The sequence below is a fragment of the Netta rufina genome (genome assembly GCF_964035555.1).
Source record: "Netta rufina genome assembly, chromosome: 2".
Taxonomy (NCBI): domain Eukaryota; kingdom Metazoa; phylum Chordata; class Aves; order Anseriformes; family Anatidae; genus Netta; species Netta rufina.
The window spans coordinates 33,607,907-33,624,666 of NC_140124.1; the positions used below are offsets into that span (position 1 = coordinate 33,607,907).

Here is a 16,760-nt window from a genome sequence, read left to right on the forward strand (position 1 = left end):
AGGTTTATGAACTGCCTCCCGGTGATGCGAAGAGGGGGAAAAAAGAAAAGGTAGGAAACGTGAGGATATGTTCAGTACCTAATGCTTTTCATAAGGAGCACTTTGTATTTAAAACCCCTGAAATATAATGCATAACACTAGTGAAAATCTCATTGTTTTCCAGCAAGATTATGAGCTTACAAAAGAAGCTGGAGCAGTCCGTGAGGGCGGGTCGCTGATGTCCATCAATGTGCAGGTGATAAACATTCATGGGGGAACTTATTCTGCATCTAACATTTGACCTTAAGGGTCAACGAAGGACCCTCACTGCGGTGCCAAGAGCTGGCTCAAGTAAATCACAGAGCTGGACTGACCACATCTCTGCAAGAGAAACAATCAGAGCCTCTCTCTGCACTAAATATTAATGTCTAGACAGACAAAAGCAGCACTAGGAATATCATAATAATATCGCCACCAGACACTCCGTATATTTCTTCAGGGCATCCATTCATCTTCGCCAGGAATATGCCTATTGTCCCACATTAAACTAATGGCTTGTTCTGAGGACCCAGTCCTGACGTTCCTCTGGGAATCACAGACGTTATTTATATTTTCAGTCACTTAAAAGGATTAAAGTGTGTTTATTCTCAGTAATCTCATTTGTAGAGGGAGAGATATACAGGCATCAGGAGTATGCGTTTTAACCCCGTTGGGAACAGCCAAATGCCAGGCTCTTTTTCCAGCCAGCTCTTCCTTGGCTCTTCAGAATTTGGGATCTCTGCAACTCTCAGCAGCCTGGTGATTTTGGGATGGGATCTCTGCAATTGTCACTAGCCCGGCTACTTCCATTCAAACTAGCTAGGAATTGCATGTTGCAGGCACTCCTGACAAACTGCCACAGCAGCTCTGGTGACAGCAAGCTGTGCGTATAGCCAAGAGATCCAGCTGAAAATTAAACTGCATGTCAAGTAGCCCGATCAATATAATAATTGCTCCAGGCTGGAACAAATTACAGGCTCCGGCTGAAGACACCCGAGTAGAGCATCAGGCTGCACACGCTGTTATCCTGGCTTATGAGAAAATTTAGAAGCCGCCTTTATGAAACGGAAAACATGCCGAAGCACTCAGGGGGAGCACGGTGAGGCTGCAGCGCTCACCCAGTGGTCCGGGGGATGCTTTAGGGCTCGGGGAACATCTTGTGCGGTTACAGCCGCGTCCAGCGAGCTATGCACAAGCCGCCTGCTGCTGAGCTGCGCCTCCCGGTGACCGCAGGCTCTCGTTGCCCTCTCTTTGCTCCTCCGGTTTGCACGGCGGGTACCCAAAAAGCTGCAGCCGGCTTCCAGCCGGGGGTACCCGGGGCCGCCCCCCGTCCGTTCCCCCCCGTTCCCATCCCGGGAGAGCTCCCCAGGGCCGGGGGTCCCGTCGGGGCTCGCTCCTTACCGGTGTCTTTGTCCTGCGCCGCTTCCAGGTGCAGATCGCTCAGGAGATGCTCCAAAATCTTCTCCGGCGTCCCCGCCACCACCACGTACCTGTCGGAAAGCAGAGAGTCCCCGGAGTCATCCTCGGTGGAGGACTGCGAGCGGCTGCTCCACTCGTCCTCCTCGTCCTCCTCGTCGATGTACTTGAAGTAGGGCACGTCGAAGGTGGGCAGCGGCCGCTCCCCCGCCAGCGCCTCGGGCACCCGCGCCCTGCCGCTGCCCATGGCCCCGCACGGCCCCGCACGGCCCCGCAGCGCCCCGGGCCGGGGGCCGCCGCCGCCTGGGAGCGGAGCGGAGCCCGGCTCAGCCCGGCCCGGCCCGGCCCGGCCCGGCACAGCGCTCCCAGAGCCCGGCTCAGCCCCGTCCTTACCTCCCGCGCCGCTCGGGGGCCGGGCTGCGTGACCACACCTTCCGCAGCACCAGCGCCGCGCCGGCCTCCTCCCGAGCCCGCTCGCCGCCGCCTCCATCCTCCGCCTGCCGTGACACAGAGAGAGAAAAGGGGGGGAGAGGGAAAAAAAAAAAAAAAAAAAAAGAAAAAAAAGAAAAGAAAAGGTCACGGTCAGCGCCTGCCCGAGAGGCCCGGCCCCAATGGCAGGATGGGGTTAACGGGGGGGGGTCTCTTTGGGGCAGCGCCCTGCGCTGGTTCCCAGGGGGATGTGGGGTTTCTGTGTCCCCGGGATGGGGTAAATTGAATTTTCCAGCGGCCAAATGCAGCGGGGAAAAAGAGCCCGAGGGCTGCCCGGCGCTCCGGTGCCGGCTGAGTGTGCGTTCTGCACAGCTTCCCTCCCGCCCTGAAACAAAGGCAATAAAAGCGGTGGGGCAGGCACGCAACAAAAGCCGCTCTCCAAACGCTTCTTGGGCAACCCTCCCTCCTTCTTATAAGGCAACTTTTTAACTCGGGGACCAGCCGCCCGGCAGCAGGGCCCACTGAGGCTCGGCTGAGGGACTCGCCCCTTCTGCCCCCAGCACCCAAAGGCGGCTGGCCCTGCTGAGCAGGAGGCTGTTGCTGCATGTGTGTGTCAAGGGCACAGTACCCAGCAGCAACGAAGACTGGGAGTAGCCTAAAATTTTCTGAGGAACACATCTCGGCAGCACAAGGGAGAGAAACTCCTTTACCGTCCCCCCTTTCGATTATTTTATTTCTGAGACCCGGTTTAGTCTGACTGCCACCTCTGGTTGTCAGTGGGTGCAGGCATGTCCAAAGATGCAGCCCCTGCCCTGAAGAAGTTTTCTTTATCAGTAAACAACATGTAGAATTGATCTATTAAATTTCTGCAAGGTCAGACGTACAGGTACCGAGCCAATTAATGTCAGATATTCATTGTAACACTCCCAGGGGACAGTACTGAGAAGACACGGTACAGGAATACTGATGCATAATTGTAATCTTCCATTTCACCAGCCCTGTTTTTTTTTGTTGTTGTTGCCTACATATATGAAAAGCTGCAATGAAAGAGGCGACGAAAGAGAAGGAGTGCGAGAACAAGAATCAGGCAAAGCATTAAAGCCACTCAGTAACAAGGGGGTTTATACAAACATACATCTCTCCATTTCTCTCTGTCTCTCCTCTGGCATCCTCTAAGACAGCCCTGATACTCATCTCCCTGTGCTCACTGACATGGCAAACTGCAGCATATATGGGGCATGCATGTGATGGATGGTGCTGTGTTCGTACAAAGCATCTATATGGGAACGGGTTTTAAGCGTATCCATACACATTTACATACAGGAGCAGCTGGCAGCAAGTCAACAGTGAGCACAGGGAGAACGAAAGCTATATTGTAATGAAAGGACATTAACAATGGTCTGTTCTGGAAGACAGTGTTCCTGCTTTAACATCCCACCAAGCAGAATTATTTCCAAAAAAAAAAAAAAAACCCTCTTGGATAACTGTATGCAAATTAACTGCATACAGCACCCCGGTGGTGAGATTCTCATAAGGCTCTTCTTTTTGTCCTTTCATCATTTTCAAGGAAGAGTAAAAAACAACCCCTTTTATCAGGAAGGAAAAAAGTGTGCAAAACTAAGGCCAGTCAGGTTCGATTTGGATTTTCATTGCCTATAATAATTATTTCCATAAAAGGGGAAGGATAGGGAATTTCTTTATTTGGCTATCATCTGTTATAAATAATTTCACTTTAAGGAAAGAATTATTGCTTCATTAAAACCCTACTTATGCATGACATAATTTTGTGTTCAGCCAGGCCCTTTAATCATACTGCAAGCAACAACAATTAACCTGAACAAAGCAAAGCACAAAGACAAGTGCTATGTATTCTCCCAGTTTTACAAGTTCTGATTTCACTACCGATATTATTCTGAAATGACATAATGGCATGCTTCATTTATTGGAATCCTGAATGGTTTGTGAAATAATTAATTCTTGCTGGAATACAACCAGGCAGCTCTCAGCGTGCTCCATCTACAGCCAGTGGCAGATGAGGACAAGGATGCCAGGGGCCCCCAAGTGACAGCAGCATGTATTGAAGAGCAAGGCAGCACCCTAGCTGAGTCCCTAAAAGTCAGCACGCTGACTCAAGTGACATTTTCATCATACTGTCAATTAACAATGAAACCTGCCAGCACTTTTCCAGACCATTACACAGCCTTAAGAAGCCTGCACCAGCCTCGAAGGAGCAGAGCAGCTCAGGGTTGCCATCTCTCCCCCTTTATGGATGGGAAGATGAGAGGCCATCCCAAGGCACTGCTGTAGATGATCAGTGGCAGAATCACAACTCAGGCTCAGGTGGGTGACACTGGCACCTCATCCCAGAGCCTCCTGATGCTGCCTACTTGGCATTTACTTTACTTTGTATTTGTATGTTTACATTTGTGGGTTTGCAGAAGCACATCAGTAGGGTGAAGAACACCAGAGGTGTTGTAGAGGTTAATCGTTGTCTCCCTCCATACGTGGCCTTGAGCAAGTCACTTCCCCAGACTCTCCCATACCTCAGTTTTCTCTTCAGAAGCACCATTTGCTCCTATGCTACACACATGCTAGGAATGTTTATTTCACATTTATTACAGCTTTTAATTAATCATCTCACCTCTTGATAGCTAAACACAGCACTCTCAACCTCTACACTACTTACTGGCGGGCGCTTTGAGCAAGCAGGAAGGCCCTCTGGACTTGGCAGATCTTTTGACCACTATTACGGTCAAGTTTCCAGTGCTCTCATCTATCTTTCTCCTACGGAGATAGGCCATTTATCTCCCGGGTAATATATTTTAACAGCAGACAAGCACTACCTTTTTTTTTTCAGCATGAAAGGAAGCCTGGGGTGGTATAAATATTTATATGCTTACTGGAATGAGACACTGGGACTCCTTGCTTAGCGGGCCTTAACTTGTGCAGGTTACGCTTTGCATGGGTAGGAATATGACCCTCTGAATTACCACTGAAGTAGAAGAAAGCAGAGGTACCTATGACAGCGTTGCAAATAGCCTTGGTGTGCCAGTTTCATTAAGGAAAACACTTGACTTCTGCTTTTTCTGCTATTGGCATGGAGGAACCTGATCTGTGGCCAGTGCAGCCAATAACTTGGATATCAGTCAAGGACATATCCGTGTCTCTTAAATTCCTTAGTTTGGACTTGCAATTAATTGAAACAGGAGCCAACACAGAGAATGTGCTGCCTCTAGCTACTAGAAACATCCACTGCTAGAAATAGAGTTGAAAAGCTACCGTACGTCCTAACAGCTCTTGGCAGCCCACTCCTTCTTAAAAAGAACAGTGCTCTGCAATGGACACGGGCTGTTCAGAAGCCTGCTCCTTTGAGTAGAAATTTCATTTTCACATAACTCCTCCACGGAACAGGACATCTGTGCAAATATTTTGTTAATTTTAGCCATTAATGAAGCACCTGCTATATTGAAACACCACCAGCTAGCAAGGCAAAATACGCACTTCCCAATGACATAGCTTCAGTATCTGTACACCTGCTTTTTAAATAAAAGGACCTGATCCAAGTCTACCCAGGTCCAGAGAGTCTCTCACATTGTTGATTTTAGTGGGTAAAGTAACACAGAAATTAAGAGAGAAACTGAATAAAGGCATCTGTAAAATTAATGGAACACCAAAAATCTAGCCTGCATACAGATTTTCCTGCTGCCAAACAAGGGAGCAAAAGCAAAGAGAAGAATCTTTGAGCAATAAGCAACATAGCAAACTTTACACAGACTATCTGCTTCAAAATCACATTAAATAACAGATACTGACTTCTCAAGGAGGGCAAGAACATTTTGTTTTCATAGCACAGTTTGGTAAAACTGACTCAACGCAATCAGATAATGCTGATCACTTCTGCCTCTTTTCTTTTGATGCTGGTGCCTGGGCATGCCCTTGAGAGGCACAGGAAAAGTCTAACATGAAGGATTCCTGGGGCTGTTTGTGTTCTGAAGAGGAGTCCCCCCTCAATGAACCCATGCAGCTTCCCTGCACACAAGTCCCATGCCCACGTGGAAATAGTTCTGTGTAAGACATGTGAAATGCAAGGGATGTTGGAAGGGGCTTGGAAACACAAGGGAAGCTGCTCAAGTAGGTGAAAAAGCAGGACAAAAGCCATCAAATAACAAGATCCTCATGTCAGCAGACTGATACTTTTCATGGACAGGTAGAGTTTTGCTTAGTTGTTGTAATCAATCCCTGGCACATATTACCCATTCAAAAAAGGAGTTACAAGAGCACAGTCAAGAAAAAAAAAAAAAAAGTCACGTCCAAAAACAGGGAAACACTAGTTGTTATTCTTTAATTTAGCTCCTTTGGGAAAAAAACAAAAACAAAAACAAAACAAAACAAAACAAACAAACAAACAAACAAACAAACAAAAAACACTCTGCCCTGTTCCACAATACAGCTCTGCTTTGTTCAACATATGATAAGGAGTCCTCCTGGGTCAAAGCTCAGACAAAATGCCTGTACAAATTGTGAAATGCCTGTATAAACTGTGTTTTTTGGCCTCTGACTTGGCCAATTGGGGTGGATATTCATGAAGATGGCAAAACCACAACCACCACAAAACACCACCAAAGACTATTCCCCAACGGGATTTCAAATCCCTCTTCAGAAGTACAAGGGCATAAGAGCTTTTCAGAGAAACTTCAGCCTTTTTTTTTTTAAACACAGCAAAATGGTATTTACATCGAACTTCACTCTTAGCAGCCGCTGAACCATGTTGGCTACATTTTTTCATTAAAATCTGAGGCAGACACCTTTCAGAACAAGCAGATAAGGCTTGACAATCTCATACACAACTGAAAATAGATTTTCACAATGTGAGGCATTTGCAAATGCTAGTAGTACACAATGAAATTAGTCCTAGCTATAAGATACGAACATATTTACATTACCTACATAAAGTCCAAAAAAAAAAAAAAAAAAAAAAAAAAAAAGCCATCCTATTAACAGCTTCTCCTATAAAGAGACACTCTTTCAGACAGCATCTATCAAAGACCAAAGATGATTGCCTGCTTACACTTTGCTATGTTCTTCACTTGAATCTCTTATTGTGGAGAGTGCAGATTTAGATTTAAAGTCACCAAAGTACAAATAGATGTACAAAAATGGCCCTATTCTTTACAGGATATCCCTCCTTGTTTGACAGGAAAATGGAAATGAACATATCACAATTAAAGTGGAGATGGACTACAGTATCTCTGATCTCTGTGGATAATACATCTCAGAATGTGTTGCAGTATGTCACTGAGTTTCGAGAGACCAATATCCCCATTAATAGGCTTGATTCACTTTCAACTACAGCAGGAGAAAAGCATTTCAAAGTTACCAGCACATCTTAACTGAGCTATATAAGGAAGAGACCAGTAAATATTTTCTCTGCAGTCTTTCTTTATTCTCAAAAGATAGAAATAAAACATAACCACTGTTCCACCTCTACTTAAAATATCACAGCAGGAAACATTTTAAATGGGACTGCCTATTTTGTAGTCAGTTGCATGACCGCCACTTTTTCCAAATTTCAAGGGAAAAACTGCCTTATAGTACTGCAGGAACATCAAAAGCATCTTTTCATATAACCATTCTTACAAATAAAAAAAAAAATGCACAAAAGGTTATGTTATTTTACTTCACTCTAAAGTATAGCTCACAGAATACTCACATTTCATTTCATTATTTTTGTCATCTCATGAACTTTTATCCCATTCCTCTTTGTACTTTAATATTTTTGTTTCTCTGTGCAGGTGTTAAATCTGCTTTTGAAGCCATGTGCTAATCCACAGCATACTGGGAGAAACAGAAATCCACTAATGAAAAATTAACATGGCTAACACAGGGATTTCATTGTAGCTCTTGGCAACTTCTGACCAGTCTGGAAAACTACAAAACAACTGAAATGATTCAAACACCATCTCCCCAGCAAAGGGATCATATCAAAACTTCCTGGTGGCCTCATGCTGAGCTATCTGTCTCAGCAATGCACAACAAAGAGCCCATACCCTGTTGAACAGAACCTGCTCTGAATTTCTTTGCAAGCAATGGGGAAACAAGCATGAGCCACATTTTGACAAAAACAAAAAAAATAAAATAAAAAATAAAATCCTTTGTTGCTGAAAATAATTTTGAGCATCACATTCAATAATACCCCAAGTAAGCCCTGTAACAAAAATTGTTGGAGCTGTCATCTGCATACTGAGCATGTGCTGCAAAGACAACGTTAATAACAAGTTACCCTTGTAGAGGGGTCAAAAGGATAGTGCTGGTAAAACAGAGATGACAGACAACAGGCATCAGGGAAAAGATTAATATCCCTACACAGTCATACATCAAGGAACTCAATTTTTGCCTGTAATCCCAAAACTGCTGAGAGTAGGATTATTTCTGCTTTTCCTATCACTGAGAAGAAAGAAACCGCTCATGGGGATAGGGCACTGCTAAATGCAAGTCTTTATGTGAGCAGAAAGGTCCTGGGGCAAAAAAGCCTCAGTCGCCTATGTTCCCAAGCTCGATCAGTGGTCCCACTGCAAGCAGTATTGGGGCTTCATCGTGTAGGCCACTTAAAAACATAAAAATCTGTACAGTTCAGGAAAGACAAAAGGAGCAATAGAAAAAGTGCCTTTCACAACAGGTTAGCGACAATGAGTCCAAGCTGAGTTCTCTGTACCCCTGTTTGTCCTCTGTTACCTCAGACTATTGCCATTTGAGGCTAAAACATATTTATGGATTGGGGTTCAATGCAAGGAAGCAATACCTCTAATGCAGGAAAAAGAGCATATTTACTAAAATAACATGAAAGAAAGCATTACTGGAGTCACAACCACAAAAGTAATGATACCGTAGCCTTAACCCTCCACACCTCTTTGTTGGGTAATGAAAAATGTGTTTTTGAGACAACTGAAGGTTACGCATTTCGGTTTTCCCTTTCTTTGAGCACACACTCTTCATAGCTCTTAGGAGATAAGTTTGACAGCCTGACAGAGTGCTGCCACCTCGGCAAGGACAACCTAGGAGACCTTCCCTCTGTAACCACACAAAAGCTGAGGGGGAAAAAAAAGGTAGGAGGAGGAGGGGGGACCGAAAGACAAAAGGCATTAGGCAGTATTTATATTGTTATAATTCTCTCACAGACAGCAGGGCAGCACTTATTTCAAAAACACCAGGATATGGGAGAATTGGAGGCTGGAAGCTGAGAATACGTGTATTTGTAAACAAACAAACAAACAAGCAAGCAACACACCGTGCAATATAGCAGGGCAAATTAATGTGACTTGAGAACAAAAGGGGCAGGTGCCAACTATCTCTTCCAGTTGCCTTGCAATGAATTGTGGTGGTGTGAAGCTGGCTGGACATTTTCCAACACAACTTTTTTTTTTTTTCTGACTGAGAAAATGTGGATTCCCCAGAACTGAAATTCTGCCAGGACATGTCAGTTTGAAGAGAAACCAGGCTGCCAGGCTCTCCGCATGCCTGCCTCATACCTCAGGCTGGCAGGGCTTTGGATTCCCCAGCCCCTTGCAGCTGGAGCCTGCACGTCCTCATCCCAAGGTTTCCAGAGTAGGTAGCAGGAGAATTAAATCTCTATTTCTCCTCTAATTTTGCAACTGTATTATTTTCACCTGAATCAGATTTTTTTTCCCCCAGGGAATGTAAAGCTTCCTACAGGACAAAAATCCTAGCACCAGATGCAAGTCTCTCCCTTGCATTTAGAGATGAAGCAAGAGATCAACCCGCCAGCTGCTGACACGAGTGTCTTCCAGTGCTGTAGCAGCAGAAAAATGCATAAGGAAAATAACATGATGACTAAAGTACTGCTTGTCTAGGAAGAGGGAAGAACTGAAGGATTCACCCCAGATACCCCAAGATTCATACTATGTGCTGTTATTATGATGTGCCTTAGGGAAAGAAAAACCAAAGACAATTGATATACAAAAGCTCTACTTGAGAATAGCCTCAACATCAGAAGGGTTAAATTCCCAGGATATAAGGGCAACTAGATAACAAACTGATTAACATCCAGAAGAGGTGGAACTTAGCTCCTAAGGCAGTCCACATACAGCTTTCACACAGCCATGAAAACTGCAGAAGATAACTAATATTAGTTGATTGCATTTATTACCGTAGACTAATATTCACCTTGGTAAGGACACATGTGCAAAGGCTTTACAACCTTTATAATGGGCGTAGCACTTTCTCCTGAAAGAATGGAGGAGATATAGCAGTAAATATATGATGCTGTCAGCTTTACGGTGCTCTAATTACCAGTGTTGGGCACCTACAGCTTCTAAGTCAAACAGACAAGATGGTTAATCTCTTTCTTTGCCTTTCACACCAATTTATACATGGTGTGAATTAAAATATTGTTTTAAAAAACTGACATCCTGTCATTGTCTACCAGAGAAACCTTTCTCTCTTACTTTTGGTCCATAGCACATCTCAGTGCTGACAATACCATTATTCTAATAATAATAATATCAAAAAGTAATTTTTTAATTAAAAATAAATATATATGCTATCCACATTAAACCAGAAATCCAAATGTGGAAGATTACAGCTTGCCTACTATACTGAGGTGCTGTTCATTACATTTATCACTGTAAGGCACATACACTTCTCTGAAGCCCCTATGCTCACAGAAGAAAGCAGTTGATTTCTCACAGTCAAATAGTCAGCAAAGGACCTGGTTCAGGCCTTGCAAACAAAATAATATCTAAAAATGAGAACACTAAATAAAGTCATTGAGCTCATTTTCATCAACTTCAAAACCAAAATCTCTCAAATGCACTGACGTTTAACAGCAGCATCTAACAGAGAGTGTGAAAAAGCACTGAGTAAGGCATTTAAAAAAATAATTAAAAGCTAATGTTGAAAATAAAACCAATTTACTTAACTTCCAGCCAAACAGTAAAAGTTACAAAGTAGAGTTTATATCCTGTGTTTTGGTGTTTTTTCCAACTAAGTTGGATATAATGCTATGATTTCAAAAAAAAGGACAAATCACCATTAATATAATTTTCTTGGTTTTAGATGATGGTTTCAGCTCCCCCCAGAATAGCCTGGAATGGCCACTGTTTTTACTAATGCTTTCTAGTAGTTCTTTTCTTGCTTAATTAATTCATACATCTGAATCATTCAAAAATAGATAAGCCTCTAATCACTTGCAGGCTTGATAATGTATCCTAAGTAGATAGCAATGTGTAGAGCACACAAGGAGGCTGTCAAAAAGAAAGGAAAAATGGGGTAGAAGGAAAAATAAAGCTCAATCCTTCCATCTAATAGCAGGAGGTTTGATTCTGCATCTATTACATGGGATAAAATGCTCACTGACTTCAACACAGTCTACTACAGAAATGAGAGAAATCATGCTGCCTCTATATAAGATTAAAAAAATGTTACATACATGAACAAGAGCAAAAGAAAGGTTTTGTTTTTTATTTTCTTTTCCTTTGCTAGAAGATTTGTTGTCCACATTTAGCAAAAAGTATTAAATGAAAGAATTGGGAGGGGAAGGAAGGTAAGAGCAGGTTAACAATTAACCAGCTGTTGTGAGCAATAATTCATTCAAAAGTGAAGGTTACAACACAAGCAAGAAATTTTGTTGCAAGTTTACAACAACAAAAAATATGTTTTTATTTCTCCTGTTTTATGATTTTAAATAATCAGATATTATTTTTATTTTGCTCCAGACAGGATAATGCATCTGATTCTTAACTACTTATATGCTCTAAAAATGTGTTTCAGTATGAGTGTTGGGAGTCTCCTCTCTGCTTCCTTTAGATAATACAATTGTGTCCAGCTATAGGAGGAAGGTAAGTTAGTTATACCGAAAGCAATCTCAACATTTATTCAAGTTATGGAATGGAAAAATGCATAGTTACCATGGCAACTGGTAAATCACATGGTATCTGCAATGAGATGCAAGGCATCTTGAGTAAACACTCATACGACTGCCCGTGTGTCCTCACAATGTTCCTTTGTCAAGGAACATGCATAGAAACCCCAGGGTCTAGATAGTACTGTCCCTTCTGCAAAAAGTTGGTACAAGTAATTCAAAATTTTATTTCTGCATGGGATAATTTAATTGGATCAGTCATTAGAACTGAAAGGAATACTGGGAAAATAATTAAATAAATAAATATTTCACTAGGATGCACCTCAGTCAAAACTATGAAAGCTTGAAAAATGGTGGAGTGTACCCCTCAACATCACTTTGGTCCTTGGCACCAGGAGACCATTCACAATAGCACTAGAAAAAAATCTTCCTGATGGAACGAAGAGCTCACAGACAAGCATCAGCACATCCCACTTGGGCAGCTGAAGCTGTTACTGCCTCCAGCCATCTGCCCCACCCTTCTCATGGATGTTGCCATCCCCAAAACAAGGACATCTGATCTACCCTTGAATCAGTCCTGAACCACGCTGCTGCATGCTTTTCCAGGCTCTGATATTATCAGCAGCTAACATACAGCCTCTCCCTGAGGGGGCCTTCCCTTCTCTCAACCCTTGACAAAGATAGCTCTCTCCAGAACAATCCCCTCCAACCATATTCCTCTACTGCCAGTCACATCCACAAAGCACCTAAATATCCATCACTCTCTGGGCTCTGACTGTGGTTTCTCCAACCACTATCATGCCCCAACAAGGTTCCCTATGCATCCTTTTAATCCACCAGATTCCTGAGCAATCTCCCTTGGATTTTTCCTCCTTTCTCTACTTCCTTTCTCCTCTCTCAAAATATCTCCTCCTTCTTGACCTCCTGAGCAACCTGAAGTTGTGTCACCTGTAAGAAGAGAGAGAGAGCAATAGCACGATGCCACTTGCTAGCTTCTGCAAATGTCCACTGACAAATATCTTCTCCTGATCCCATTCTCCTCCTCACAGGACATCCCATCACCACCAGACAGCATCACACAAAGTCCCCGTGACAGCACCCAAGAAATACTGAAGCTCTCATGCACCTCTGATCTTGACCCCTCTTTCCCCATTCATCGATTAGACGCCTTCCTGACTTCCATAGCTTTATAAAAGTTATATAGCTTTATACAGTTTTACACTCTTTTTGTGTATAAACTTGAGATCTCACCTATCTTCCCCCTTATTCAGGAAATTACTTTTATAGTTGTATGTCTCAGAAAGTCATCCTATCTCCTAAGTCATGCCAGTAATAACTTCTTAAACCTGTTCTCTTTGCTGTTGCTGGGCTCTTCCTTCCCATCCAGCTGGCCATTTGCTGTTTGACCTGAACTTTGACAGTTAAGGAGATGCCACGGGTGAAGAAGAGACATGCTCTGGAATTCATCAGCTGTCAGAGAGGATTTGAGTAAAAGAAAGATAAAATGAGATGTGTGAACAAATGACCAGGTCTTAACTCTCTAATAGAACCCTGTGGAGAGGGTTACAATATCCAAGTACTCCAGGGAAATAACTAATGATCCTTTCTTCAGTTCAGTCATGTTTCAAGAAGCAATTGCCTGACTTACTAAGTGCTTGAGACTGCCTCAGTAATTGCAATGATTTATTTTATGCATCATCATAACTACAGCACTAGGTCGGAAGGACTTGTGCCTTATGGATGCCTTGAATTTTAACATAGCCATAGGAGGATTAGGAGATTGCAGTCATAAAGACAGAGCCCACAATAATTCAACAACGATAAAAAATGACAACGTTTATAAAATCTTATGTATCTAAAACATTAGGCTTATGTAAAATTTTTAATAAAATCAATCCTAATTTCAGATGGTTTGAAACAGAAGCAGTTTACAGTTTCCTCTGCTCCCTTGAAATGCAAGTGATCACAGTCTAACATTCGTAAAGATCTGCTAGGACTTTTTTTCCCCTCTGTTTTATACCTCTATCTATCCCAGAGGAAAGCATCCCTCCTCAAAGCCATCTACACTCAGAGTTTGCACTGGAGTAGTGCAAGACCTTAGTCTTCTGGGCAGTCATTTGGCATATGAGTTATAACCTTTACACATAGCTACTCACTCTCCCTACCATGACAATGCTGTACCAAAGAATATTTTGTGAGGTTATACATCTGTGATGAACGTGGATATATTTGCATAGCAACAAAAGGGTTTGATTAGCAGCTTCTCAGGAGTCTGCATTCTTGTGACATTACTTAATGCTGGCCTCTAGTCACCTTTCCTTTTAGCTACATGAGGCTTCACTGGAACAGAAGGACATTTTTAGGATAATGATAATTGAAAGTGCTGTCATCACCAGAACTTTCAGGCTGTTTGGAGACCTTGAAGACAATTCCCCTCCAGTGCCCTAAACTGTTCCCCCAAGATAAATGTAGCAAAAGTATTGCTAATCTTCAGCACTGTTTTTCCAATTGCTTGTGCTTCAAGGCTAGCAGTGTGCAGAATACAAAGCTAACCCAGTTTTCAAGGTCAAAATGAAAAACACCAATGATAGTCCACAGTAACTTTCATTCATTTGGTATTCAGGATGCATTCTTTCTGAATATTATATCAGAAAATAATTGCCAATTCATCAGATTTTAAGCTTTGGCTTATTAAAAAACAGACTATGCTAAAAGTAAAATGCAGTTTTTTCTTTGATCTGATTAAGATGTTTCTATACAGCATTATCTAAGCCTCTAATTATCTGTATCTTTATATTATCTCATTTGTTATTTAAATATAAGTGTATTCATAACAATCCATTTTGATGGAAAACATTCATATACTAAAAAGTGGTAAAGCAATAGAAGTCAAGATGCTGAATGTCAAGATGATAGGGTCTATAAATGAAAATGTTTCTCTACTTTGTGTGTGCCAGGAAAACAAGAGCTCACACGACATTTGGCAACAATTTTCCATGATGAAGCAAATCTTCGTGGCTTTCATTTTCCTAAAAGCCCCGGTCTATTTAGAGTTAGCTCCTTGCCCTTAACAATGCAAGACAGATAAAGTTCATTAAATATATTGTCTAAGGTAGCAAAGAGAAATTTTGCTATAGCAGTATGTGCATCGGAAAATCAGAAGGGAGAAAAATAAAAAAATAAAAAAGATCGGAACAAATTATTTGTTACAAAAGCAAAAGTGGTACGGGCATTTTGATACTATGAATTGTGCTGCATTAACAAAATTGCCAAAATAAATCCTAACCACAATGGGAAGTATTATTAGGTTCTTAATCAATAGGATCTTTTTTCAAGGAGGCTGGGCACCCAACTATATGACGCAGATCTTTTCCATGCACAAGAGAATTGGAATACAGGAAACCACAGCTTTAATGAATTACAAGGAAAATTGCAAATGCCTGTGAGATTATAGCTAATTTTCACATTATAATGGTCAGCCAACTTTTACAGCTTGTTGGTATTTCTGCTGGAAAGCCAAACCTTCATTTCTCCTTACTGCAGGTAAGACATGATTTTCTCCAATAATTAATGACTAAATTGCTTTTATATTACTATCGTTATTTTTATTTCCATTCTTATGGTATCCTTACTACGTATTGAACATCATGCAAATTAAAAACTAATAGCATTTTAGAACAAGACATATGCATGATTTACTGTATAGCTTTTGTCTAATACAAATATTTACTATTTTCATGTCACGGCAATGAAAACAGTACGTGTCAATTGATTAACAAGTAAATATTAGCTGGAGTTTAACAGCTGCTGTCAGGGAAAACAGTGAAGTAGAATTATATCATCTTTCCCTGTACATTAGAAAACTAACTTTTGTAATATGGAAGAGACAGCCATATCCGTACGAATACATAAGGGCATCTATAACAGCCAAGGGTGCAAGAGTGAGAGCAGAGGAGTTACTGGGAGCAGAGGAGTTACTGGGACCACACAGCCACCCACATCTCTGCAAGAACAGAGCAATTCTGTTTTATGAATGGCTATGGGTCCCTTACAAACTAATGCAGGTGCCTACCTGTCTGCTGTAAAACTGGAATGTGTTCCTCCAGTGCCAGCATTGATTACTGCAAGGAAATGCCCAAAATTGAATAAAACCACTCAACTTTTAGAGGTCTCCTGCAATGAAGGCTATGGCTGTTCCTCTTGAGCAAAAAAAGTAAGGAAGTACCTGATTAAGGTCCTATAAGGTCCTAGCCTGGTGGCCAGGCTCCGCCACCAGCCTTTCCTTCTCAGGGAGCCAGCTATGGCCCCATGTACCTTTGAAGGGTTATCTGCAAGGTAGCCCAGTGACCAGACAGCCTGCACATATCGCTTCTTCCAGCAGCAGGCACTGGCTGGAGAGAGCAGGAAAAGGTGACATTCACAGCTCTGACATCCCTGAGGTAGGGGCACAAAGGTCTGTGCAGGTCTCAAATGCAATTCCCTATATTCAGGTTTGCTGTGAAGAACTGGAAAGGAGACTGAAATATTTCATAAACTCCTAGAGGAAAAAACTGATACAATCTGAAGAGATAAAGAAGAGAAGGGTGTCACAACAGACAGATCACCAGGAGAAAGTAGTTTCTTTGTGTTAAACTGAGACTGTGTGGAAATGACTGCTTATTTCTACAGCATGAATAAAAAGGTTCCATAAGTACTCCTTGTAGGCAATCAGCTTTGATTTTGTCAAGGTTTGCAGTCTATTTAATGAATAAATATGGACAGCATGAGTTAACATTGGCACATATCTCTACAGAAGAGAGAACCGGGGACCATGAGCACCCTAAGTTCCTTGGTGGAGGAAGGCTGCCACATCCTTAATGAAATCATAGGAAAGGTCCCAGATGCAAGATGCCATCATCTGCAGTTATCTGGGTTCCCAGCAGGGTATCAGGCACTGCTCAAACTCCTCTGGAAAATCTTGTGATGCCAGAGATAAAGCAAGCAGGACATTCCTCACCCTCCACTCCAGGCTTGCTTCTGC

At 42.4% G+C, this 16,760-nt stretch overlaps 1 protein-coding gene across 3 annotated transcripts in view; it reads right to left on the reverse strand.

The window, feature by feature from the left end:
* The window catches only part of RAPGEF5 (Rap guanine nucleotide exchange factor 5), a 161,010-nt gene that overhangs the window by 62,241 nt on the left and 82,009 nt on the right, over positions 1–16,760 (reverse strand). For all 3 annotated transcript variants that reach the window (XM_084282860.1, XM_084282859.1, XM_084282861.1), the window contains 2 exons: positions 1,828–1,931; positions 1,420–1,508 (listed from right to left, as the gene is read on the reverse strand). In XM_084282860.1, coding sequence (XP_084138986.1) covers positions 1,420–1,508; positions 1,828–1,931 — 193 coding nt within the window. The remainder of the gene's footprint in view (positions 1–1,419; positions 1,509–1,827; positions 1,932–16,760) is intronic.